Source organism: Petromyzon marinus, chromosome 18, assembly GCF_048934315.1.
Source record: "Petromyzon marinus isolate PM22_M1 ecotype Great Lakes invasive population chromosome 18, UKy_Petmar_22M1.pri1.0, whole genome shotgun sequence".
Taxonomy (NCBI): domain Eukaryota; kingdom Metazoa; phylum Chordata; class Hyperoartia; order Petromyzontiformes; family Petromyzontidae; genus Petromyzon; species Petromyzon marinus.
This window is the reverse complement of record NC_133684.1, coordinates 12,339,385-12,367,166: the sequence shown is the minus strand read 5'-3', so window position 1 is coordinate 12,367,166 and position 27,782 is coordinate 12,339,385. Positions and strand designations below refer to the sequence as shown.

General features: G+C 45.2%; 2 protein-coding genes across 3 annotated transcripts in view; one reads left to right on the top strand and one right to left on the bottom strand.

The window, feature by feature from the left end:
* LOC116943680 (phospholipid-transporting ATPase VA-like) overlaps positions 1 to 26,077 on the top strand; it is a 56,088-nt gene extending 30,011 nt beyond the window's left edge. The window contains exons 3-22 of one of the 2 annotated variants that reach the window (XM_032956746.2): positions 129 to 214; positions 335 to 441; positions 605 to 736; positions 844 to 971; positions 4,174 to 4,426; positions 6,272 to 6,582; positions 7,315 to 7,506; positions 9,067 to 9,703; positions 10,543 to 10,649; positions 13,067 to 13,193; positions 14,502 to 14,578; positions 16,058 to 16,165; positions 16,421 to 16,715; positions 17,374 to 17,450; positions 18,089 to 18,214; positions 18,902 to 19,102; positions 19,662 to 19,742; positions 20,563 to 20,667; positions 21,174 to 21,361; positions 21,790 to 26,077. In XM_032956746.2, the coding sequence (XP_032812637.2) occupies positions 129 to 214; positions 335 to 441; positions 605 to 736; positions 844 to 971; positions 4,174 to 4,426; positions 6,272 to 6,582; positions 7,315 to 7,506; positions 9,067 to 9,703; positions 10,543 to 10,649; positions 13,067 to 13,193; positions 14,502 to 14,578; positions 16,058 to 16,165; positions 16,421 to 16,715; positions 17,374 to 17,450; positions 18,089 to 18,214; positions 18,902 to 19,102; positions 19,662 to 19,742; positions 20,563 to 20,667; positions 21,174 to 21,361; positions 21,790 to 22,552 (4,101 nt within the window). In that variant the 3' untranslated portion in view covers positions 22,553 to 26,077. Of the gene's footprint in view, positions 1 to 128; positions 215 to 334; positions 442 to 604; positions 737 to 843; positions 972 to 4,173; positions 4,427 to 6,271; positions 6,583 to 7,314; positions 7,507 to 9,066; positions 9,713 to 10,542; positions 10,650 to 13,066; positions 13,194 to 14,501; positions 14,579 to 16,057; positions 16,166 to 16,420; positions 16,716 to 17,373; positions 17,451 to 18,088; positions 18,215 to 18,901; positions 19,103 to 19,661; positions 19,743 to 20,562; positions 20,668 to 21,173; positions 21,362 to 21,789 lie in introns of both variants that reach the window. The other variant, XM_032956745.2, reaches the window with a different exon arrangement.
* Positions 22,608 to 27,782, bottom strand: part of CORIN (corin, serine peptidase) — a 57,547-nt gene continuing 52,372 nt past the window's right edge. Inside the window, exon 22 of the mRNA XM_032956747.2 lies at positions 22,608 to 27,650. Within this exon, the coding sequence (XP_032812638.2) occupies positions 27,474 to 27,650 (177 nt within the window). The 3' untranslated portion in view covers positions 22,608 to 27,473. The remainder of the gene's footprint in view (positions 27,651 to 27,782) is intronic.

Here is a 27,782-nt window from a genome sequence, read left to right as displayed (position 1 = left end):
CTTTTGATATAACCCAGGTTGCCCTTGCAAGAGGCCATGCATCATGCCTCAGGAAGGGCCTATATATTAAACAAATATGTTATATTATCTTTTTATTTTGCAACCTGTATCATTGCGTGTGTGCGCAGGATTGCGATTTCGACCCTATGAAGTACACAAGCATCGTAGAGTGTGAGAGGCCAAACAACGACCTCAATAAATTTAAAGGTTTCATGTGAGTATTCCTTGTGGTCTTGGAGGCGCGTCATCGCCTTATTCGGATCTAGTGCGCGGAAAGTGTCTGTTGTGAGACTGTGCCGAGTGGAGGGGTTGAGGATTGGCCATCTCTCCACAGGCTGCACAGCAACGAGCGCAAGGTCGGACTCAGCAAGGACAATCTGCTGCTGCGAGGATGCACGGTGCGCAACACGGAGTACGTGGTGGGGATCGTGGTTTATGGCGGTAAGATCAGAGCCACTGCAAGCTCTAACACAGTGTTCTTCGTTGCAAGGCCACCAGGGGCCACTGACCGCGACGGCATGTGCAGGCCTTCGCTCAACAGTGAACCAACAAAGGGCTGTGCATTGTTATCGTTGTTAATATCACCCATTGTTAATCTGCACAGGTCACGAGACGAAGGCCATGCTGAACAACAACGGGCCTCGCTACAAACGCAGCAAACTGGAGCGCAACATGAACATGGACATCATCTGGTGTGTGATCATCCTGATCGTGATGTGCCTCTTCATTGCCATTGGTAAGTCTTCGTCTCGCTCTGGGTGACCTTGCCTATAAACATCTGGCAGTGCCACCAGCATCGGTTGAAGCGAGTTTTTCATCTTGCGGCCCCCTTTGCTGCCGCAGCTCATGGCCTCTGGATGGCTGGGTACGAGGAAAATCCGCCGTTCGACGTCGCGAGCAAGGACGGCAGCCACATCTCGCCGGTGCTCTCGGGCTTCTACATGTTCTGGACCATGATCATCATTCTCCAGGTAGGTAGCGTGGAGCGTCTTTTTGCCACGTTCGCATTTCAAAACTATGCAGAGTGAATGCGTGTCAACCTGGAAGCTCAAAGCCGTGCAAGAAAACAAGCCCGTTTCGACTGCAGCTGATAAAAAAAAACTCTCTGACCAAGTTAATGTATTGTTCACATCCTCTACCCAAACACTTTGATTTGATTGGCTACATTAGGTGGTGGATGTTCTTGCTTTTTTATAATACTCTGGAATAATTTGCGCACCGTTTCACTGATATATAAATAAATAAGTGTATGTGGTCCGACCTTGCAGAGTACCTATTTCAGCTGGTTACATTGTGTAGGTAGCAGGTATCCCTTCTTGGGATTTGAGTATGTGCTGGGTTTTGTCCGAGGACTCATTTCCTCCCCAAGATAGAATGCTGCTGCTCATTTGTGAATAGTTCAAAAATCCCAAGTATGACACTCCGAAGAAACAAAGATGAAATCGACGAGATGTTATCTCCCTCGCCTGGTAAGCAGGAGGTCATGGGTTCGATCTGACCCTGACACCTGTATATTTGGAGTTTGCATGTTCTTCCCGTGGTTGCTTGGATTTTTCTCCGGGTCCTCCGATTTTTTCCTCCACATTTAGGAACATGCGCTGCTAAAAATTTCCACGTGATAAGTCACTTCTTTGAGCTATCATTTGTGGCCAGGTCGCTCAGTGGGTCTTACCTGATACAATGAAATTAGTTTAGTTCCATAGTTCCATTTATTTGGTATAGCCCTGTGAGCCATTCGGCTCTTGAATCGGGTGCAACCGCAACAAACAAAAAACAAAAACATGAACAAGAAAACATCTTAAAGTGATTATGTCACTGTGCAAACAGAAAATCCAGGAAAAAAACATCAAAATATTCCTGAAATAGCACCGTACACCAACACTGTGTGCAAAAATCCCAGTGGGATGCAAGTCAAACAACAACAACAACAACCACAAGACAACTAAGATTAAGGCCATCAGTCCAACTCCGTACTACAATAAAGAAAAACATGGCCAAAACCCCAAAAAGTTTTCGAAATCACCAAAATAAAAGCCATAAATGCAATGTAACAGTGATCATAGGGACTGTGACCGAATTTTTAACAATAAACTACATAAATAACATGTAACACCAAACCCTAGAGCCATATTTTAGGCCACTGAATAGCAGTGGCAGATAGGGGTGTACAACTCCTCTAGAGCAGTTTTGAGTGAAGATCTCATAGGTAGTGATTCAAGTTGCAATTTATTGGCAATAGCATTCCAGACCCTGGGGGCATCAATAGCAAAGGCCCTTCCTCCGGTTTTTGTACGGCAATAGGGAATGTGAAGCTGGTAAATGAGATGATCCTTAATGAAAGAGATGATCCTTAATGAAAGATTACACAGAAACGCTTGCCATAAATTAACCACAAAACCTTGCTGATCTCATCAAGGAGCTTAAACTATCACGCAAACCCGGCATCTTCGCAGCTGCATTTGGCTAACCGTTGAACAAAGACGGTGACTGCATCATGCGCTTTCAGATAAGCTTCTGCGACTCTCTGGAATCCTCTTCTTCTTGGTTCTTTAGGTAAAGTCATGTAGAATGGAAACAAAGTAATAAAAATAAAACATAATAAAATAAAATTCTCACGACGTTTCGGCCACAACACAAGTAGCCTTCGATTTAAAGCTTTCGTGACTGCAAGGATTCATCTTCTTTGGTTCTTTCAGTAAAGTCACGTAGAATGAGAATAAAATAATAAATTGATAAAATAAAATAACACAATAATATTCTCACGACGTTTCGGCCACAACACAAGCGGCCTTCATCAGGTGAAGGGACGAGACTGTCTGGTAGGACAGCGCTGTCCTACCAGACAGCGCTGTCCTACCAGACAGCGCTGTCCTACCAGACAGTCTCGTCCCTTCACCTGATGAAGGCCGCTTGTGTTGTGGCCGAAACGTCGTGAGAATATTATTGTGTTATTTCATTTTATCAATTTATTATTTTATTCTCATTCTACGTGACTTTACCGAAAGAACCAAAGAAGACAAGTAGCCTTCTTCAGGTGAAGGAACAGAACTGTCGGGACGACAGCGCTTCAATGAACGCTGCTAAGATTCGTAGCGTCTTTTAAGCTAGGTGAGAGAAGTGAAGCGCCTTGACAAAGGAGTTTACATATCAAACAGGAGAATTTAGCATTGAAATAGCTGAGGGATTAGCTTGTGACTGGTCACAGAAATAGCTATGTTAAAGTCAAAGTTTACATATTAACAGAGGCATTTAGTATATGGATGCTAAAGGGCTACAACTACCCAACTATCATACAGTAAACCGTGAAAAAACTAAGTCTAAATTACATCAATATAATAAATGTACTCAATATATTTTTAAATAAGCTGAGCTATTAACACAAAGCAACTGGGTATACACTACACTATATAATGAATACCATATAGTAAACCAATAAAAAACTAAAATATAAACTACCTCAATGTTATCAATAAACTCTATATACTCTCCAACCAGCTGAGCCACTAACAATAAGTCGTTATATATCACAATGCCATATGGCGAAAAAATGGGTGACGGTTTCTTCCCCTCAACGCCAGCACCACGGACAGCGACGAGCCCCGTTCAGACGGACGAGTCCATCCATGCTCGGAACTGAGGAGGGGGGAGAGAAACAGCCACGATGCGCTGTTATACTCCATGTTATCAACCATACCATTAACCGTGGTGTGAGAGGTATTAAGAGGCAATGCCAGCGAAAGAGCTGCGGTCTGAAGGTCACCGTAAAATGCAATTAATTAAGAACCGAAATGGTTTAAAACATCTTTCCAATGGTTACTAAGCCAGAATCCATCTTCTCGGTGGAAATTGTTTCTGTGCTTGGATATGTGGATGGCCTCATGAACGAATCTCTCATGGTAGCTGGTTGGCTTGCAAAGAACCTCTGTCTTGGAGAAGTCAATGTCATGTGACCCCACTGAATTATAATCCTCTTCCTTCCCATTTTATGAAGCTATTAAAGCTATGCACTTTTAAATCTAGATTTAAAACTAATTTCTTGATAACAGTTTTTTTGTGTTTAGTTTGTTGTCCTTCCCCCGCACCTCCAATTAGCATGGTTGGCTATATGTGGTGCGAAATAAGTTCAACATATATACCTACATACGTTCCACTCACTCTGCCCCACCTCCACAGGTGCTGATCCCCATCTCGCTCTACGTCTCCATCGAGATCGTCAAGATTGGGCAGATCTACCTCATCCACCAGGACGAGGAGCTGTACGACCCAGAGAGCAACACACCCCTCCAGTGCCGTGCCCTCAACATCACCGAGGACCTCGGCCAGATCAAATACATCTTCTCCGACAAGACGGGCACCCTCACCGAGAACAAGATGGTCTTCCGCCGCTGCACTGTTGCCGGAAAAGAGTACTCGCACAGTAACAATGGTAAGTCAAACAGTTTGCCCAACCATTTGTATATCAACAATCGCATCATTATTGCACGATCAGAGTCATAGTGCAAGGTTTTATCAACATCCTCTTGGATAAAGTCCCCGAGTCAGCAGACGGTAACGTCATGTCATTGAATGGCTCTGACAGATGACGTGACAGGAAACGGCCCAAGAAGATGACACATCATACTCTTGTGTCATTTCAGCTTGCCTCTTATACACACACACGCAGATACAGACAAAGATCTCTGGTGTAGCCTTCACAGATTGTGAAGTGCTGTCAGCGAGCACCTATTACGACTGGCATGGTACACGAGGGGGTGGGTGGCCAGCACCACACCCAACCGCCTTTGTCTCCCCAGTGGCGATGATTTTACACACCGTAATAGGTACTCGACCTAGCGGAGGCCCAGGACCGGTTCAGATAATTGTCACTGGTCTTGGCCGTGAGCGAATATGGTACTCGGGTCACCGGGTTTGTAGCGCAATGCGCTAAGCGCTAAACTACTATTCTTCTCTTATACACACACACAAAGACACAATAGGCTGTGCTCCTCAGTGATCTTCGAAGAATCATGTGGTTGGGTTTTTATATGCAAATATACATCCTGGAAACTAAGCCAGGCCAACTGCAGTGAAAACCAGTCATCGTGCAATATTTATTTTGCATTCACTGGTGATCAGGCTTAGGTGAACAAACTCTGGAGACCGGGGAGCCACCTTTACGATATCTCATCATCCAGATGCAAATCCATGGTCTCAACAGGACAAAGGACAGTGGTTTAATGTGGACATTAACCCCATGTGACGCCTGTCCATCTCCAAAAACTCAAACTGTGGCTTGGACATCGCTTAATGCAATGCATGTTTGTGTTACTGTGAGCAGTAAAACGTTACAGAACATACAAGTAAGTTGTCGTTTTATTTAAATAATATTTGTGCTTTTTAAATCAAGATAAAAAATTGTGCACGCACTGTTAATTAACTTTCATATGCAGTCACAATCATTTATTTTTGATACAGTAATGTGTACATGCTTGGCAAACTCTTCCACACCTGGCCAGATGTCTTGGGAAGAGGTGGGGTACCCACACTTAACCCCACCGCACACGACCTCCTGACCGGCTAACTGTGGTTCTACCCATTTATATTGCCGGATAGACTGAGGAGATGGGGTCAATTGAATAAACTTGCACCATTGTTTTAACTGCTGTTGCCCAGGAGATGGAATAAATACAATCTATTTAAACTATTATTATTTTACCAGGTAAGGCCCACTGAGCTATATAGCTCTTTTTCATAAGCAACCTGCTCACATATGTTTGCTCAATGATGTGGCTAATCACATGGAAATGTCCAGCAGCCAAATACTCTAAATGCATGTTTCTAAATGTGGAGAGAAAAACTGGAGGACCCGGACCACGAAGGAAACATATAAACTCCAAATATACAGCATGCGTCAGGGCTGGGATCGAACCCATGACCTCCTGTATACCAGGCGAGGGAGATAACATTTCTCCACCGCGGCACCCCAACAGAAAAAACCCTGCCTCAAATGACTATTGCCATCTCCCAATGATGGTCCTTCGCTATTGTCCGATATTCCACTTCCATCGCAAATGAATTCTATCCATAAGATGACCACTGCACACTTCCCATGAAGTAGTGCTAATTTTAATGAATGACGGGCCGAATCCATCCTCACGACGTCCGACCTGCAAGCCCAGCACCCCGCTAATGCCCTGCGGCAGCTGCCACGCAGTGATGGCCGCACAATTCCCTCCATGCCCTTACTGTTGGACCCCCACCCTCCACTCCTTTTTCTTGTCGACCCTCTCAGCGCAGCGCCTGGCCGCCTACCAGGACTCGGAGTCCGACGGGGACGAGTGGGCAAGGGGCGACTCGCTCTGGCGGGGTGAGCCGCCGCCCCCCGTGCTGACCGCATCGGAGCGCGCATGCACCCTACCCTCACGCGCCGTGGGAGGGCGGCACGCGGGCAACCGCACCCAGCGGCACCGGCGCAGCCTCCGCAGGACGCCCAGTGCCCACTCTACGCGCTCCGCCCCCGGCGCCCGCTCCACACCCTGCCTGATGGGCCACCGCCGGCAGCCCAGCGTACTCTCCAAGGAGGCCGCGTTCAGCAGCCCCATGGTGAGTTGCGCGAGGGCGTCCGGCGCCGTGCGGAGGCAGCGAGGGTTGGTGGTTCGCGCACGAATTCGTGAAAGTCCCTCCCTACCCGCTTGGGGCCGTGAGGTCGCCACCTCCTGGCTTTCCAGGGTACGGGCGGTACAGCAAGAAGATACATTTTTATCCGTGTTCCATTTTACGAAGGTTGAGTGTTACCCACCCCCTCACACGCATGAGTTTTCCCTGGGTGCGCCGGTTTCCTCCCACCTGTATAACCACATTAGTGGAGCTAGCCAAACATCCCAATATAGGGCTACTTTGGCATTGGCTGTGGTTGCCTTTTTGTTGTTCATAAATCAGATCGATAATTTAGGGGATTTGGGGGGGGGAGTGTGGATGACATGCAATTGGATGGTGGAATTATGTTTTCTGACATTCAGTCTTAGTCACACAAAATTATTCACACCTGAAGTACATTTATGGTTGATTGAAGCATGGTCACATCAATGTCTAACAATTGTATGGACAACACCTGATATAGTCACATATGCTCCAAGACCATGCAGAACAGTTGTGCCAACAGCAAATCTGGAATGCATCATGTTGCCATCCACTGCTATAATAATACTCATTCAGAGGTACATGATTGCTGTGGCTTTGCTCACTGTGTCCAACACATATCATTGTCATTACATAGATTCACTTTGGTTTTTACAGGGGATTGATTTGCTCTTAAAATGTGTTTTTTTTCCGTAGGAGAAAGATGTGACGCCAGATCCCCAGCTGGAGTCACGGGTCAGAATGTACCTCAAGAATCTCAAGTCTCTCCCCAGCAAAAACGGCACCATTGTGATTCCCGAGGACGTCGCGAACGTGGTAGACTTCTTCATCACGCTTGCCATCTGCAACACCGTCGTGGTGTCGTCTCCAAACCAACCACGCATCAAGGTCAGAGACTCGGCCCGAATGTAGCACGGAAGAAAACGATGCTCCTTTATCCGTTTAGTCAGTCCTGCCACATGAGAAGCGGTCAGAGTGATCGACTCACAATACCGGTCAGAGATAGACTCGACTGGTCATTTCACCAACTTCATTAAAATGAGCGCTACTTCATGGGAAGTCTGTAGTGGTCATCTTATGGATCGAATGGATTTTGCGATGGAAATTTCGATCAATAGCTGAGGACCGTCGTTGCGATATGGCAATGCTCATTTGAGGCATGGTTTTGTCTGTTGGGGTGCGGGGGTGGCGAGATGTTATCTCCCTCACCTGGTATGCAGGAGGTTGTGCGTTAGATCCGACCCTGACACCTGTATATCCGGAGGTTACATGTTTTCCCCGTGGTCGAGTGTAATTTTCTCCAGATCCTCTCCTTTTCCCCTCCACATTTAGAAACATGCATTTATTTCATTTGGCTGCTTCTATCAATTCCTATATATGATAAGTCTTCGTTGAGCTATCATTTGTGCCCAGGTCACTTCTGAAAACGAGCTAATAGCTCAATGGGCTTTACCTGGTAAATATTTCAGGAGGGTTCTTTCTCATTTTATAATTAGAGCCAGTGCAATGTTTAGTATTTTTTCATGTAGAAAGAATCTAGAAAATACTCAAATTTACAATGGAAGAGCACTCAAACACTGCACAAATGGCATGTTAGGACCCGACTTGATGTACTTCCTATTTTAGTTACATTGGAGTCTCGCAAACATGTTAGTTCAATTTCTGCTTGAATTAGAAACCTCGCTCCAAGGGAATGGATTACTGGTCTGCACCACAAACCGCATCCAAAGAATGTAATTTCTATAAAAACAAATATTGAATAAAGGAAAGCTCCTCTTATCCATGGCGCTAAGATGTATCAATGTCATGTATCTGATTATCCCCCTCGTTATCCATGATATTACTCGTCTTATCTGTGGGGTAAACACATCACGAATAGGACACATTTCCTGTGCAAATTCTCTAAGCCACAGAAACATTGTGAGTATAGGGAGCTATGCATCATGGGTAAAATCACAAATAATCATGGATAACAGGAAAAAATATGGCCGAGGCTAATAGGAGTTTTGCAGACCCTACAGCGACCATGGATAATAGGAGTCACATGTATTAGGATTGTGAATAAAAGGAGTTCTCTGTTGCAAACCTGCAAATTAGAAAAAGCTTGGTGCAACGTAAATAAAATACATATTGTGGAATGTATGTACCAATTGCATATCAATGTTTAATAGATGTAGTGCATTAATTGCTCAGCTTAACTTCTTTTGTGGGGTTGTTTTTAAATGTAATTCCATTTTAACGAATTGCCAAATTATCAGTCATCACGTGTAAAGCACTCTGAGATGCCTTGGTATAATGGAGGCCCTGTAAAATACAAATAATGTCATTATAATTATTTTAACACTCATTGTCACTTGAGTTTCAGTGCTTTTTGAAATCCGCTCTTGTAGTATGCTGTACTCCTCGCTTGTTACGTTAGTAATTTTGCCTCTATTGTGTTGCGTACAGAAGAAGAAAGCGTCAGGAGTAACATCACCGATGAAGAAACTTGAGGAAATGATGAAGAAGCTAACACCGCTGCGACTCAGCTCTGTGACTCCCAGCTCAAGCTTCAGTTTGCATTCAAAGGCAGCGGACAAGAGCAATGCCCTGTACTCCCCAGCTGCCTACCGTGACAACCTGCAGGCCAAAGCAGAGACGGGGAGGCCTGTGTCTCACCCACCAACCCCTTGCTCTCCGCTGGCTGCCAAATCACTGGCGGCTGGCACGCCTACGAGCCTGGAAATCCCGTGGCTTGGGTGGAACACTCCTTCCCCTACGCAGGAAGACGAGTGTCCTTTCCGGATGAGTAACGGGGTATTGCCCACGGCAGAGCTCCGCTACGAAGCGGAGAGCCCAGACGAGGCCGCGCTAGTGTACGCAGCGAGGGCCTACAACTTCACTCTCGTCTCAAAATCGCCCGACCAGGTCATCATCGACGTGCCGCACGTGGGGAGGTTGACCTTCGACCTCCTGCACGTAATGGCCTTCGACTCGACGCGCAAGCGCATGTCGGTGGTGGTGCGGCACCCCCTGACGGACGAGATGGTGGTGTACACCAAGGGGGCCGACAACGTCATCATGGACATCCTGAAGCCTTGCACCGGTGAGCATGGTGGGTGGCACTTACGAGCATCACACCTATTCAGGGCCGCAGCCTGTGGTCCTTGACAAGAGAGGGTGGGCGGCGCGGCAGTAATTAAGCAAAAAAAGGGCCCCGGGGTTCGATTCCGGACTCGGACGCCTTTCTGCGTGAAGTTTGTGTGTTCTCTCAAAATGCTCCGTAAGGGTTTCACCCAGAGCTATGGATTCCTCCCATAGCTAAAAACTGCAACTGGTGTTGGCCAAACATCCCTGTGTTAAAAAAAATACTCATTTGGGTTTACACAACATCGCCCCTACTACAAAATAAAAACTTGGCCTGACCCTCCTGAGTCTGTTAGGCAGTCCTGGGTAAACAACCATAAAACATTAAACTAATACAATTGTGTTTGACTGCATACTATGTAATAAGTAATTGTTATAATTAATCTGCCATGTTTCATTGGCAATTTCTACATAATAATTGAAGCTTAGGTTTACCGCTTTTGGTTAATCATTAGATCATACCGACATTTCACCTCTAAGTGGCGGTGACATGACTATGGCGGTTGCGCCAGGCTAGGTGCAATTTGAGGTCACGTGTCATGTAGAAGGGTAGCTGGCACGAGGTCATATATGTTGACATACAGTGATGCATGTAAAATACACACACACACACTGTTTTTGTTTGTGAATAAATGTGGCTTAAATAATTGTGAAGCATATAAGATGAATTTTAATCAAGACATTTCACCAGTCACTGACAAAGTGTCTCAATTGTAGCTGAGTGAATCATGTGATTTTTTTTAAAGGAATGGCAGTTCCTTGAGAGGGAGTGTTATATATGTTTTCTTCTCATAACAGGAAACTCTGACAAAGACAAAGCTAAAGCAAAAATGCACGCACGGACACAGGCCGACCTGAACCAGTACGCCATGGATGGACTGCGGACATTGTGCATCGCCAAGCGGGTAAGACTTTCAATTATTTTATATTATAATACAATGAAAATCGGTGGCAAAGACGTACAATGGGCAGGTTTAACTGTCGGTGGAACAATGCACTTAGAGTAACACCTCAATATGCATGTACAGTATTCAATTAACGAAGTTTCGGTATCACGATATTTAGATTTTTGTACCATTATTTTATGCAGTAAGCTCAACAAATATACACTGAAATTGATCAATAAATCGATCTACGATTCTGTAGAAATTAGAATAAAATTATATGTTTTCATTATGTTTCTGAAATTGGGAAGTTATTAAATGTTTATAGTATGAAATGGTAAGTTACGAAGGCTGGGAGCACGTCATCATAATCCTAATGTTATAAGTTATTGAGTGTACGAAGTTTAAATTATACGAAGCTCCAAAAACACATTTACTTCGTATATCCAGGTGTTACTGTCGTAAGGTTATAACATCCGCCCACCTTCCCCGGTCCTTTCTCTCTGCCTTTATTATATTTGTCTTGCCTCCAGTTATTGCCTCAGCTTCGTTTAACAAACATGTGCAGAGGTCGGAGAAGCTTTAATTCGATTTGGACAATTGAATTGTGATCATCTGGCAATAGCTTATTGTCTTGCTGGGCACCTTCTGTCCTCTGTTAATAGGCAGGTCTAGCACCAGTGACACCTTTGACCCCTGCCCATTACAACTCGAATATCAAAGCGGCAGATGTTTCCATGACAACTTGCTCTTATCTGTCCCTCTTACATTGTACACTATCGATTGAGGCCCCACACAAACACACCACTCATCTCTAAGCCCTTTCTACAGTGGATGCTTCACCCATGACGTAAATATATATTTATGCACTGGCTCACAATTTTGCTTAAAATTTAAACGAAAAAAGGAAGTTGTATGTTCCCGTACATACAAACAAAGATAAAGATCCCCGTGTAGCCCTTAACAGACTGTTGAGGCAAGCGCTGTTAGCGAGCACCTATGAAGGCCTGCACAGCACACGAGGGGTTGGGTGGCCAGTAAGACGCCCAACCACCTACGTCTCCCGAGTGGCGATGTTTACACACCGCACCAGGTGCTCAGTTGAGTCTGAGTCGAACTAGGGGAGGCCCTAGACCGGTTCAGATAATATAATCGTCCCTGGTGTTGACCATGAGCGGGAATGGAACCCAGGTCGTCGGGTGCGTCACACAACGTGCTAACTGCTGCATTACCGCTCCTCACAATGTTTGTACACGTGCGCACGCACACACACACACGTAGTTAGGTACGCATGGCTACTTGTATGTTTGTAAGTGTAATGTAAGTAATCACATCATCAGCCATGATCAATCCACGGCTGGATTAAAGCCTCCTCAAGCTGCCGCTACCTCTCACAATCCTGTGATGTCCAGTACTAATCCACCTCGCACCTGCACGTGAACTAATTTCATTGCTCCATCTCTTCAGTATGCTCACATTCGCACACATTCCATTCCTTGGCTGCCACTCCAACGATTATCTTGGCCATCAGCCATCGCCCCATCTTGCAAGGGGTACTGCCCAAACCCCCTCACTTTTCTTCACATTTTGAATGAAGTCATTGACCACCTGCGGATGTCACCTGCGGATGTTCTCTAATCCACATGTGCCTCGCTCCATCTCTCAATGCACAAGCACGCATCTCTCCATGCTTCTTTCCACACTCTTCACTTTTTCTTCAATTGTGTCGTGATTGATCGTGCTTATGATGCATGTCACAGCTTCTGAGTAATAATCACACCGATACTTTCATCTTCATTTTTAAGTTCAGCTCTCCATCTTTATTTCGTAATTTTGATTTTGGTCCACCTTTAATAGAGCCCTCTCGAGGGTACTTGGCCTACCCTTCCACGCTGGCAAAACATCTTGGAAGGTGTGGGAGTACCCACACTTAAAAAACACAAGGTTCACGTTGGTAGCGGTGCTCTTGGACCAAACTATACATCAGCGTATGTAATGCATGTGTGTGTGCGTCACTATTTGTGGGGAGCGTTAGTATAGCAGTTAGCGTGCTGCACTACGAATCCGGCGACCTGAGTTCGATTCTGCTCACGGCCAACACTAGTGACGATTGTCTGAGCCGGTCCTGGGCCTCCTCTAGATCGACTCAGCCCAAAATGAGTACCTGGTGTGGTGTGTAAATATTGCCACTGGGGAGACATAGGCGGTCTGGCGTGGTGCTGGCCACCCACCCCCCTTGTGTACCATGCCAGCCTTCATAGGTGCTCACAAACAGCACTTTCCCCAACAATCTGTTCAGGCTACACGGGGGAATCTTTGATACAAGCACGCGCACACGTCTGTACACGGGCACGTATGTAGCGCATGGCGTAGCGCGCGCACGCATGGCAGCGCGGGTGAGCATGGAGCGTGCGGCTGCGCTGTGTGTCAATGCGCAGGAGCTGACGGACGATGAGTACGCAACGTGGGCCAAGAGCCATCTGGAGGCCGAGGCGGCCATCGACTGCAGGGAGGAGATGCTGTTCGAGTCGGCCCTGCGCCTCGAGAGGGACATGCAGCTGCTCGGTGGGTGCCCCCCCACTGTGCCCGCGCCACTCCACGCTCCCCGCGGGGTTTTTGTCCGAAGCAGTTGGATGAGTGCCACCCGTTAAAGGGGGAAGCCACCGACGAGTTGAGAGGTTGGGGTTTTTTTCTCATCTCAGACATCAGCTGTGCTAGGGACAGGGTATTGGTAAACACTTGTGGGTGTTTGTATGTCTGTATGTTGAACTTATTTCACACCGAACATAGTCAACCATGTTAATTGGAGGTGTGTGTGTGTGTGTGTCTTGGCATGCTGCACTACGAACCCTGCGACCCGAGTTCGATTCTTGCTTACGGCCAACACCAGTGACGATTATCTGAACCGGTCATGGGCATCCCCTAGGTAGAGTCAGCCTCATATGAGTACCTGTTGCGGTGTGTAAATAACTTCGCCACTGGGGAGACAAAGGCGGCCAGGCGTGGTGCTGGTCACCCAACCCCTCGTGTGCCATGCTGGCCTTTATAATGTGCTCGCTAACAGCACTTGCCCCAACAGTCTGTTAATTTTATAAGGGGGATGTTTGTCTTTATAGGTTAGTGCTTTGAGATGAGCAGTGATTAGCACATTGCTGATCACTACTCACCTGATGTGGGTTTAAAGCCAGGCCATGTCAGTCATAAAATGTTAATTTGTAAACAACTGCACCGGGGATGCAAAATTGTGCAGGCATGGTGCCGATTAAGTCGACCGATTGCTGTGATGTGTCGATGTGGAATCATATTAAAATTAATGGACCGATTCATGGAAGTATGGGCCTTGAACACCAATGTTTGTCGGTAGTATTTGTGTCAACTGTGCAAACTCTGGGCCAGGTTTGAGCCCTCTGAGTCTTTTCAGGAAGCCATGGCCTTTTAAATAAATACCACTAGGCTGAAGATGCTTGACCTGTAGCAACGGCATTGCAAATACTGTACGTGGCATTAATTTAATAGGCTGCACCCTCCTGATGAGACTGCAATGTAGAAACGGATCCAGCATTTGTTTTTAAACAACGAAAAAATATTGGTCTGGAAGACCCAGTGGTGGATGATCTCAATGTTAGTTTATGATGGTGATGAAACCATTACTCTACCTGCTTGTCTACGGTGAATACTCACAAACGTAGGTTTTGCAACATGCAACAATCAGGTTGCAATTCTGTCTTAGGTTCATAGACACCTTGGGCAAAATGACAAATTACGAGTTAAGAGCCAGGGAAAACACGAGAATTATGATGTCAAACGGTGAGCATCGATGCGGCGATGTGCAACCGGCGTGCTGACGAGCGATGGTGCGGTGCGGCGCTGCAGGTGCCACGGGTATCGAGGACCGGCTGCAAGATGGGGTGCCGGAGACCATCGCCGCCCTGCGCGACGCCGGCCTGCAGGTTCATGTCCGCCTTGCACTCGCTTGCACGCGCCCTCTCTGCATAGGCCTCTTCACATGCAGTCACCGCTCATATCAGGCCAATCACCACTCGTCGGGCCAATCGCAGCTCATCGGCCAATCGCCGCTCATCGGCCAATCGCCGCTCATCAGCCAATCGCCAATCCCAAAGCTCTTAGTCTGAAAAGCATAGGAAGTTATGTAAAAATATATTTATTTTTATCTCACCAAGTTAATATGTTCCTATGACAGTTAATGTAAAAATAATAATAATAATAAAGTATGACAAGTGTAGCATTGTGGGTAATTAATTAAATCGATGTCGTAAGAAAAATATTACGTCTGCCTCATAACTTCCTAGACTTATATTAACCAGCAGCATTGGTTTAGGTAAACAATCACCTTCTGGGAATCTTCAGCAGAGTTTATATGAGAATGATGACCTTCATTTATCGCGAGATAAGAGCAAAATGAGGCCAGGAATCTCTTTTACAAGGGATACCTGTGGTTCGAGGCATTGCAAATAATATTCACTTCAGCGCTATTTACACAAATGATTGTTAGTCAATAGGTCAATGCCACTATATTAAGCAATTTTCAATCGCAGTCCGGAAGCAATGGTGTAAATTTCACATTCATGTAGGGGACCAGGGTATTCATTCGACAATGTGGTACCTATTATATTGGCCTGAGAGGAATGATGTGCTGAGTAGGGCGCCATGGTGGCGAGATGTTAACTTATTTGCGTGGTATACAGGAGGTCATGGGTTTGGTCCCGACCCTGACGCCTGTATATTTGGAGTTTGCATGTTTTTCCTGTGGTAACATGGATTTTTTTTCCAGGTCCTCTGCTTTTTTCCCCTCTACATTAAAAAAAATGCATTTAGAGTATTTGACTGCTATACATTTCCACATTATAAGCCACTTCGTTGAGCGATCATTTGTGGCTAGGTCGCTTCTTAAAAAGAGCTATATAGCTCAGTGGGCCTTACCTGGTAAAATAAAAAAAAGTTTTATAGATCCCCTTGATGATGATTTGAACTCATATCGTTCACAGTGTGAAAGGGACACTACCACAGCACAACACTGCAGGTCACACTCTGGTTTGGAGTTGACGACCCTAAGTATACACTAATTAGTGATTATGGATTAGCAGGAGTATCGTCAAATAAATATCCGAACTGCAAAAAATATTTTGGTTACATTTTTTAAACAACGTACCCAAGGCATTCTATGCGACTTCTACGTGTGCTGTTACTCAGCTATTGTAAGAATCACCTGTATTTACTGTAATCCATATGTAGGTGAAAAGATGGACAATATAACACTCTGCATACATTCTTGAATTGCTGGCATTCACATTTCTGATTACACAACAAAGTTTCTTCAAAGAGAAAAACATTTGTGTGTTTGGCATTGTACGATCAATGCACATATCAACCGTATGCCTCTTTCTGTTGCTATCATGAATCTACGATAGATTTGGGTGCTCACAGGAGACAAACAGGAGACTGCCATCAACATCGCGTTCTCCTGCAAACTTCTGGATGCCAGCGACGAAATCATCACTCTCAATACAGAGAGCCTGGTGGGTACCCTCACCAACTCACCAGCCAGAGGTGCCACGACTTCCATGGCAGTTCTAAAGAAATTAGTTTTCAATCTAGATTTAAAATTGCATATCTCCAGAGGCTTCTTAATGTCAGAAGGAAAAGCATTCCAGACGGCCGCAGAAGCGCGCGATGCAGTGAACGTCCTTGTCCGATGAGGATGACCGGAGAGGATGACCGGAGAAGCAGAGGGCAGCACCGACATCGAACGTTGTGCTCGCTCGCGTCTACAGGTGGCGTGCGACATGCTGCTGAAGCAGTTGCTCCAGATGATAGAGAACAAGAGCTTGAGCGTGGGGGACGTGGCGCTGTCATCTGCGATGGCCGGTACCGTGGTGACCACACGCCGCGGGCTGGTCATCGACGGCAAGACGTTGTCGTTCGCACTCAACAAGGACCTGGAGGAGAACTTCCTGAAGCTGACGCGCCACTGCCGCTCGGTGCTCTGCTGCCGCTCGACCCCGCTGCAGAAGAGCATGGTGGTGAAGCTGGTGCGGGAGAAGCTCAAGGTCATGACGCTAGCTATCGGTAAGCGCGCGTGCGCACTCCCACGCCGCTGCGATGTTGAACATAATGACGGTGAACGGGTCAATATCAGGAAACACTTGGTTCTTGCTTATTTTTAACAAAAGTTTCAGGGCCGGATTTCACTTGTTGGCAGCAGATGCGCCTTGATCGAAGGCCGTCTATAAATATAAGAAGAAGGAAATGACAATACATCTGTAGAAAATATTCCAGCAGTAATTTGCCTGTTTTACAAATATACTGATTGGAATTGCCACTCAAACTACACATGAGTTAGGCTATGGGCTATTCAATCAGAATCGTTTTTTTACAAATTTATGAATGTATTACCTCCAAAAATTAAAATGATTCTAAATCTCAGATAATATATACGTTTTAACTTTTTAGGATTGAGCTGAAATGTTTCCAATTATTGCGTCTCCAACCTACCAATCTCCAAAGTTTCCAATTCTCCCAGGTTGTAGTTATGGCATTCAGCTCGATGATAGGTGTAGCAATGTAAACTGACTTTGACAAACGGGGCAATGAATGTCGAACTTTATTAAGCGCTACTTCCACAGCATTTAATTTTGCTATGAGGGTGAATAACGTACGCATTTATTGTACCCTGTTTAACACCATCTTGACCATTGCTACATCAACTCCTTCCACTGCCCCGCAGGGGATGGAGCCAATGATGTCAGCATGATCCAGGTGGCCGATGTGGGAGTGGGAATCTCTGGTCAAGAAGGAATGCAGGTTGGTGTGAAGTTTGCGAAGAAGATGAGCTGTGAATGTTCAAGGAAATGCTGCATGATATGCTTCCAAGCCAAACACAAATGAGCAAAGCGTAGCCGCTCATAATCTAATTTAAATCGAATTTTATCATCTTATGGTGGTCTATTGCATCTGCAATGGACTGACATTTGTTTTCTGGATTCAAATTGGTTCATTTGAGAAATAGGATGTGTACATGCACAGTCCTTTTGCCCTTTCACTGCTGGATGAGGGCCTCCCCACACTATACAAGTCATCAGGGTTAATTGGCCATACTTCACTATGCTGGCCATTGTAGGTTCATGAAGGCAGGGATCATCGTGCAATACTACAGTGGATATTTCTGCACTGCTGTCTGCTGAAAAAATCTCTCTGCATGGTGGTCACCCATCCAAGCACTATCCAAGCTCAAAGCTGCTTAGCTTCTGAGATAAACTGAATGATGTTTGTAATAGATTTAAATAGGATTTTTTTTTTTAATGTTGACAACTATAAACCTAGGCTTACCAACCACTGTTGTGTATTTGTGGGTACACATGAACGTGTGATTGCTGCAGAAATCTCTGTTATTTCAAACTCCTTGGCTAAAATGAGCCACCTTATGATTACTTTCCCAACAGGCGGTGATGTCAAGCGACTATGCCATGCCACGTTTCCGACACCTTCACAAGCTGCTGCTGGTGCATGGACACTGGTGCTATGACCGTCTGGCCAACATGGTGCTCTACTTTTTTTACAAGAATGCGGTACGAGCTTGCCCCCTCTGCACGTGCACACACACGCACTCTCCTGGTACTCTGCAGGATCGTCCTCTCACCAAGGCAGCTTCTGGGTGCCACAATAGCGAGATGATAACTGCCTCGCCGTGTATATAGGAGGTTGTCGGTTCGAACCCAAATCAGTTGCGTGCCAATACACCACTCAAAAGACAATGCATTTACATGCATGTTTCCCGTCTTCTGGTATTAAGACATCATACAGTATATCCCACAATACATCCTGATTTGTTTTGTACCTCAGGTGGCAACCCTAATTTGCACACAAACTGATTGAGGGCCCAAGTTCTGACTTATTCCCCGCTCCACAAGAGGTAGAAACAGGCTGATTTCACTAGGACAATGAACTGGATATTACTTCAAATTGCAAAAAAAAGATAAATATGACCAGTGATATTCATAATAAATTGAAAACTAATTTCCTAACTAACTTTCTAATTTGAACTACTTTTTTTGTCTAGTTTGTTGTCCTTCCCCCGCACCTCCGATCACCACGGTTGGCTACATAGAGTGTGAAAGAAGTTAAACATACATGCATACATAATCGTGCCAGCATGTCATTGTAGTGAGTGCTACGCTTTCTCAGTAGCAACCGTGTATGTATGGAATTGGCGTGGGTTTAACGTGTGCGTGTGCGCGTGCGTTCCCCCTTCGCAGGCGTTCGTGACGCTGCTCTTCTGGTACCAGTTCTTCTGTGGCTTCTCAGGCTCATCTCAGATCGACCAGTGGTATCTCATGCTGTTCAATCTGCTCTTCTGCTCGCTGCCGCCCCTGGTGACGGGCGTGCTCGACAAGGACGTCTCTGCCGAGACGCTGCTGGCCAGACCCCACCTGTACCAGAACGGCCAGAACTCGCTGGTGCGTACGGCAAACACTGTGCCACGGCTCTCCGGTGCGTTCGCGGGTCTCACGCCGTACATCCTTTGGCACGGTGTCCGACACTTCGCTGTACGTTGCCGAGAACTTCCTCTGGAACCGAACTGGCATTTGGCTCCGCACGCTGGGTGCGTGTTTGGTCCCTAAAGAGGCTCCCCAGGGCGTGGAGCGGAACGGCGGACATCGTGCCGAACGACGCGCAGCAACGACGCAAAAATGCACCCGAGAGCTACAGTAAATGGCACGACCACCAAAACCTCCGCAGTACCACGCGGCGTTGTCTGTAGACGTGTGTAATGACACATGAGGTGATCGAGTCTCATGCTCATGATATACGGCTCGAATTTGTGTGCGTTAATAAAATAGTGCAATGGTGGATGTGTAATTGATATGCTAATGTTACACTTACGCTGATTGAGCAAAATAAAATGTACAAACAAAACCACGGAGATGTGCCGGAGAGGCAAGAGAAGGGCAGCCCTCTCCGACCCTCGTGAGGCACTGACGACACGCGGGTTTGTGTTTGCCGGGCTCCCTGTAGGCGTACCGACCAATTCTGTTCTGGGTGACCATGATGGATGCGCTGTACCAGAGCATGGTCTGCTTCTTCCTCCCCTACTTGGTAAGCGTTCCATTCGCCTGCTAAACCACCAGCACCACCACCACCACAAGTTTCTTCAACACATCTCAATTACACCCACTGCTCAGCGCGACAGCATTGTTCAAAAGTGTGCTTCAACAGAATTCGACGTTACGTGAAAAATCACGTGTATTTTTTTCTTGTGTGTTTCGTATGATGATGACCATCAGTTTTGCTTACACAGTGAAAATAATAGGATAATGTAAATATACATTATTAAAATGTATTTGATACTTTCTGATATTAATAACGACTTTACGTGCAAAGTTTGACTTTCTTTTAATGGGAATTTGGCAAATGTTTTTAAATTATTCAATCTTAATTATAATGCACTGTCGTGACAAATGGTCAAGTTTAGATATGTTTAGCCAAATCATTACATTCCTAAAACATTCGGATACATGCTTATACTACCTACTAAAACAGTCCACTCCACAAAACATTCAGTAAACTTTTCGCCACATTCATAAAGTAGCTTCTTGCTCAAAATGAGCATGGGCACGTGCTCATCTCTGTTGGTGGCCCTAAACCAGTGGTTGAAACAACTCCACATTCCTATGACCAGGACCAGTATTTTCTCAAACCACTTATAATTTTCTCACAAAGTGGTACTAATTCAATAGTCTTGGAAGTGTTAAGACTGATTGCCTACCAACCATGGATTTGTCATTTGAGTGATCTACCCCAGGATGGCTAGGTAGAAGATTTGTTCGGTAAGGGAAAGAGAGTTAATAGGTGTGGGTCACACAAACGACTGCCCTAACTTTCGAGCATCTCTTTGTGTGTGTGCGCTGTTCTCAAGGCCTACCGTGGATCCGACGTTGACATTTTCACGTGGGGAACACCAATCACCACCGTCTCGCTCTTCTCCATTCTCCTGCACTTGGCGATCGAAACCAAGACCTGGGTACGGCCCACGATTGTTCATAGTTCGTGTTATTTGATGGCGGATGCTCAGGAGTTTAATTCCCCGAAAAACTCGAAAACTAAACAATTTTTTTTATTTTACCAGGTAAGGCCCACTGACCTGTATAGCTCTTTTCAGAAGCGACCTTATTACGTGGATATTTCTTACAGACAAATACGCTAAATGCATGTTTATAAATGTGAAGGGAAAAACCAGAGGACCCGGAGAAAAATCCACGCGACCATGGAGAGAATATGATAAATCCACATATACAGATGTCAGAGTCGGGATTGAACCCACGACCTCCTGTATGCCAGGCGAGGTAGTTAACATCTTGCCACCGTGGCGCGCACAAGGGGCTTCATGATGATAAGTGACGAGTGTTTCCGCACCTCCGATCAGCACAATTGGCGACGTACGGTGTGAAAGAAGTTCAACATACATACATGCACACACTGGAAAGAGTGAAATGAGGCTCATGTATGTTGTGCCCCGTGTGCCTGCAGACGTGGATTCACTGGGGGAGCATAGCCCTGAGCTTGCTACTCTACTTCCTGTTTGTGCTCGCCTACAACGCCATCTGCATCAACTGCGCCGCTCCCTCAAACCCCTACATGATCATGGAGATACTCATGACGCAGCCTCTCTTCTACTTGGTCTGCGTCGTCACACCGTTGGTCGCACTGCTGCCCAGGTAATCGCCCTTTACTCGCCGCACCCTGCAGCTTGGCCTCGCACCGATAAATAAGCCCTCGTTTTTTTTTGTTAAAAACATTTTTACACAGAAATTGTATGAAATACAGATAGAATGGCCTGTGTGCGTGAGAATCAATAATCTTTAAACCGTATAGCTTGTAATTGATTAAAGCGATCCCTGCAGCCACTACAGACATTACATTGCACCACAATATACATATACAGTATTAATGAATTCACTAAATCTGATTGTGGCCCTGGAATCGCTTGGTGGTGTTGCATTGTTGCACACCTAAAAAAAAATTATGAACCCCAGAACACGGACATCACAGAGAGAGATTAAAATGAAGAAAAATTACGAACTCAATGTTACACCCTTAATATTTAAGGCACGACCGTGTATCTCACCGACTTCCCATTCCTCAGGCTTGTCTACCGGACACTGGAAGGCTCCTGCTTTCCATCCGAGAATCTGCGCGGGCGGCAGCTGGACAAGCTGCCCGATGACATCCGGCAGGGTGTGTTGCGGGCCGGTCTTGACCCAGACCCCGGACCCGCCCCCGTGCCCCTCGGGGCCCTGATGGGCCGTGCCCAGTGCGCATCTCCCATGCTCTCCCCGACTGCCGCCGACTCGGGCATTGCGCTCGATGACTTGTCCGTCAGAAACAGCCGGTGCGAGGCCGCCACCGCCGCGAAAGACTTCCTACGGTCGCCAAGCAACGACTGCGCAACGCTTCCTGAGACCGGCACGGCAAAGCGGCCACAAGCGCTGCAAACGGTGTGGGACGTGCAGTCCTCTCACCACCACCACAGCTACTTGCACTCCGTCAGCACCTCTGAAGCCGACTCGGGATTTCAGAGCCCGCCAATGAGCGAGGACACAAACACATTGCCAGGAACCCCTCTGTCGGACACAGACACTGTCACGACGCAAACAACCGATTCGGCGAGGGCTTCACTGCGCGGGCACAGAGGCAGAACGAAGGAGCAGCTGTGCCACGTTGCCAGCAATGGCAGAGTGACTGAGCCAGGAGACACTATCGCCATGTCTAACTTTGTGAAGCTAAACACGGGGAGCCCAAAGCGTAAGGAGGTCATTCTCGATCCACTAGGCCTGCCCGAAATGCAAGAGACTGTTGTTTATTTGGATGAGAGTATTTATGAAAATGTGTCCACTTCAAAGCTGTAGTATCGGTGAGGCTTTAAATGTGTTTACACGAACAAAACACCTGGACAAAGCTTGCTGATTTTATAAACAAAGCCATTTTATTAGCGTGACACATCCAAATAAGGCAAAGTTGTTTTCGTTATAGAAAGGCAAACTGACTGCTTTACATACGTGCAGTGGTAAAGAATGAGGATTTCCGTCATTTCCTAGCACAGCGGGGCCAAAGCATAATCTTTCCAGATTTACAGCATTTATTCATCAAATTAATGTTGTCTGACCAAACTTAACAGAAATGCTGAAATCAGAAAAATAAGTGCCTCTGTATTTCCCATATCACTGCACCTTTTTAATAATAACATCACACAGCTATGGGTCACAGTTTATCAGTTGAAGTGGAATGCGAAAGTGGCGACTGGATGGGGCCAGTAACAAAGCAAATGATTCTAACTAAAGCAAAATTGCAGAAACATTTCGTGAAATTGCAAAACGGTAATTTGCATCAAAGCTGAGCTCTGTCGTGTTAAACACAGCACTGCGGTGCCCATCACTGTACCACGAGTTTGTCTTACAGGAATGTTTCGTACCTGATGCTAGGAATATTTATATTGTAAATGCAATGCCTGCTTTGAGTAAGCAATGTACACGTTGGCCTTAATTTACAAGCAGATGTCGTTTGGCCAAAGTGGTCGACATTTAGCAAAGAGAATGGAACTCTTTGCTACGTTGTGCCTTCATGCAAGGCAAATTTTTAAAAACAATTTTTTTATTTTTTTCATGGGTAAAGCAATATGCAATCAAGAATATTTTCATTGGAAGCCACAAAACCAATCTAATACAAATGTTCTTGTGAATTTTAAATGTTTTATATGTGACTGTACTTATTTAACTCATACGATTTCCACGTGCGTGGATAAGAATGTTTCATCTTGAAAAGAAATCTGATTAATTACCTCATCCTTTCCCTGCAAAAACAGCATCCTAAGGTGTTGTGGGGTAACATACATTCAGAATGTGCTCCTGCCAGTGCACAGGTTGCACGAGTCGACCACGTGGTATACTTGGGATAACCTTGCGCTCTTGGCATTTAATATTAAATTCACAAATTAAGTAACACAAATATCATTGCGGCCACAATCATTCACCCAATGTGCATGTCCAGCTGTTTTGTCATTCACCTGCTGGATGTGGGCCTCTCCTTGTTGCGCAGGCCATTAGGGGTCATCAGACAACACTTCACCATGTTTGTCGGTTTGAATTGGAAAATTACGGAGAGCCTCGGTGTTGGAGTAGAATATGGTACAACAAAATATTTTGTTGCACTGCCATCTGATGACAATGTGGCCCCCACTGCAGTCCACAGCACCTGTTTTGTGCCAGGCAGGCTCACTCGTGCTTTTTGCTTCCGAGACCTGACGAGATGGGGCTCATTTATCCGTAACCCCCCGTGTATTTCAGCACAATCCAACTTGCAGTTACGTACCGTTTAGCGCCCAATCTGTATTGAGCTTGAATACATTTACTCGTCGCACTCCAACTGATAAGATGTGATTTGAAAGACGAACAATCACTGATGTGGATTAACTTGCAGTGTATTCTATTTTGTACAAAGGGCCAAGTACTGGCTGTCCCATTAGCCCGGTTCCACTCATAGATGGGGCTTGGACACAGCTTCTCCCGCCACGAGGGAGACAATATTTCCTAACAATTACTCAGCATATGTTAACATTTGCGCGTATTTTTTTAAATTGATCAGCAACATTACATTGTCTGCATTTTTGAAAACCCACCAATTGAATGTCCATTGGTATATTTTTTATGAAGCTAGGTCTATGTTGTCACTCGTCATAGCTAGAGCAGCTGTTTACGGAGACGCTAAAACCTCGACAAGTCTGACTGGGCGGAGGGAACTTCAAGCTATGGGGATGTCAGGAACGTGCTACAATATTGAAAATGTGTACAGTATATTGCACATTACATTCACACATAACACCTCACACATTTAATTGCGCTCAATAACTAGATAAGCATCAACTGAATGTATCCAGTTGAATATTCGCAGTTAAATAACACCTAAAAAGTTACTAATGTACAGGTTAGTCTCAGTCACTTCCCTCCACCATCGAGCAGAGGATGATGGTGAAGACTGAGGTTCGCTGGATGGGGGAAGGCTGAGAATATGAGCTTCAAGAATGTTTTGAGTTTATTTGCAAAGTAAATAAATACAGATGTTTAAAAGCCAGAGAGAGCTCTGTCAGGGCGTGTGGATGACTGGAGGCACAGGTTGCACGAGTCTACCACGTGGTCTATTTGGGATAACATCGCACTCTTGGTATTTCATATTAAATTCCCAAACAGATGAAGTAATTTTTTATATCTGTGAAAAATATTCCTTTTAAATTAAATACTTTTTTTATTAAAGGATAAGGAACAAAAAAGAGAGTGCAACTCTGGAGGAGATTTGGTTTCCGAGCTATCTTATCGATTTATTTCGGGGCTGCCTTTCCGACTGAACTCGAATAATGGCTCAGTCCGGCTTCAAGAGGTTTTACTGCACATTCTGTACGCAACAATATGAGGTAAGTTCATTGCTTTTATACATACAATATTTTTAGTTTTGTTTACCATTGGCAGACGTTTAATCAATGGGCAGTTCCCCTTAAAAAGGTTTAAAATTGACAGCATTGAAATGATAGCGTTGAACACCAGTGTTTGGTCATAACATTACCAGTTATAGCGGGACATCTATGGACTCCTTGGGATGATGATCCCCAGTCAGGATAGGGCCCAGGTAACATAGATTATATGACACTAGTTTATAATATATAGTACGGATGTGCCTTAGCGTTTTCCGAATTGTAATGTTTTCTAAGGGTTATAAAGAGGACACCTATGCAAAATGTCCATCCGTGTTGTGGGACGATTGAAGCCATGCTATTTATAATAATCTGCTCTGTTAGAATTAGAGTTCTTTATACAAAACAAAATGTGCATTACAATATGAATGCTTTAAATGCCTAAACAAAATGATAAGCATACGTGTTTGATAGCAGTACCGAGAGTGGTAGTTGTCGATGTTTTGTTGGTTTTAAAGAAAATTATGCAATATTTCAACATGGGATCAAATATTAATTTTATGTGGAGGACTTCTTTGTATATTTGTCACTGTGATTCATGAAACCGCCAATGGTGGTAAAATGTAAAAACAAGTGTTCTGGTGCATTTTAAGCTTCAGGATGCTTATGAATAATGTTTACAATTAAGAATTACTGTTTGTGTAATATTGTGCTTAAATGAAACAAAGTTTTTTAAACAATATTAAGGGTTTCATATGAAAATGAAATTGGCAATATGTTGGGTTGTCTGTACTGAAGATTTGTTGACCTTTATAAACACCAAGTTTACAAGGAAAATGGTTTTACAGTCACTGTTGCGTTAAAGTAATTTTATGGAATGTTAACTGTTGATTCAAAACTGGTTTACGCATCCAAATCTGCATGTGTAATAAAAAATAATATATTTTGTAGAATAAAGTTGTTTGAATGTTTACACGCGCTTGTAATTTTATCCGTGGCTATTTGTGACGCCATGAAATTGTGGAGCTTCAGAAGCACGTGCTTAGTGTGGACGAACATAAAATAAACGTGAGCATTTCCTGTAAAAAATAAAAACCACCAGTGAAGAGGACAACACAACCCGCCGAGCTCCTGCGCTGGCCTCTTTACGGCAGCACAGCAAGAAATTCGTGGAGCAAGCGGTACGGATTCTAGCGTGTTGCCTGCGTGTGCCTGGGCGTGAGCGTACCCCAGTTTCCTCAAGTGAAGCGAACACCCAAAGCGGGGCCCTCCTGAAAAAAGCCTTGAGAAATGTTGAGGTGTTCCTGGATAAATAAAGGGCATTACTACTATTATATGAAAGCATATATGTAACTTATTTGGTGCGGGCAACAGCACACTACGCATATGTATACACGTGAAAGGACGGATGCTATCTCTCCGTTTAAGCGTGTACATTCTAATCGCATGGAAAGGGCCTGTGTTATGTCCACATTCCAACAATTAGGAGACTTTACAAGAGTTCATTGGAGATTCGGCAACGATCCATATCTAGCAAGCAAGCAACAAAAATCGGTGACTTAAAATGCTCAAATTTTTTGCTAAAACTAATACACCATGAATTATTATTTCCAATATCTCACTTTTATTTCGCTGGGAATTTTGTTAATGATATATATACAGTATCTTGAAATGTGGTTGGAAACACACTATTACTTTATTTATAAAAAAAAGATTACATATCATCGTACAATATTTAGTAGCTGCCATGACAACAATTATGTGATCAATGTTTGTATGTATGTACCTTAATATAAGCTTCTCTAGGCGCATTCCTTACAATAAACCATCTCATTCCATGTCTGGCTCGGTGCCATCGTTGATTCATACGTCATCAGGTGACGTGGGGAATCTTTCATCCAGCAGTAGATCGAAAATGGCTATCAATGATCAAATATCGTTAGATACTCGGCTGCGCGTCCAGCTAACCGCAGCGGCACACTGCGTCACCTGCTTTTTATATTATTATTTTTAAATTGAAAAGCCATATCCTTCAAACAGTTTTTTTGTGTTTTAGTTTGTTGTCCTTCCCCCGCACCTCCGATTAATCACGTTTCGCTGCGTACGATGCAAAATTCAACGTACATATATACACATACGGACCCGAATCAACAGCCATAACAGAGGGCACACGAACATTTCAGAGTATGGCTTGCTGTGTGTCCAGGAATTGCGCCCTCTGGATAGTCCTTCCTCCCTAAACGGGGGCTAATTGCGGTGTACCAACCGGGTTCCTTCTCTAACAAAGGTGTGGGGAGGGGGGATATGACGAAGATAACGAGCGAAATAAAAACAAAAAACTTGAGGCCCACAGCAGCCGTCATTTTTTTTTAAAAGAAAGTGTGCAGGAAGATGTGCCTCTCGATCCAGCCCAGGAGCTGCGTCACGTTGGTGTAGACGCCCGGTCCCACCGACTTGGAGGAGCACACGGAGCCCCACGAGGTCAGGCCGTACAGTGTCCAGCGCCGGTCGGTCTCCTCGCACACCAGTGGGCCCCCGCTGTCACCCTGCCACAGCAACAGCCGCACAAAGTTACACCGGCGGCGGGAGCAGATGCGGATACTTGAAGCGGAAAGTGAAATCTCCCCCGTCGTCAGCGTGCGACTGTTTACCCAGAAAAGACCGTGGAACATATAACG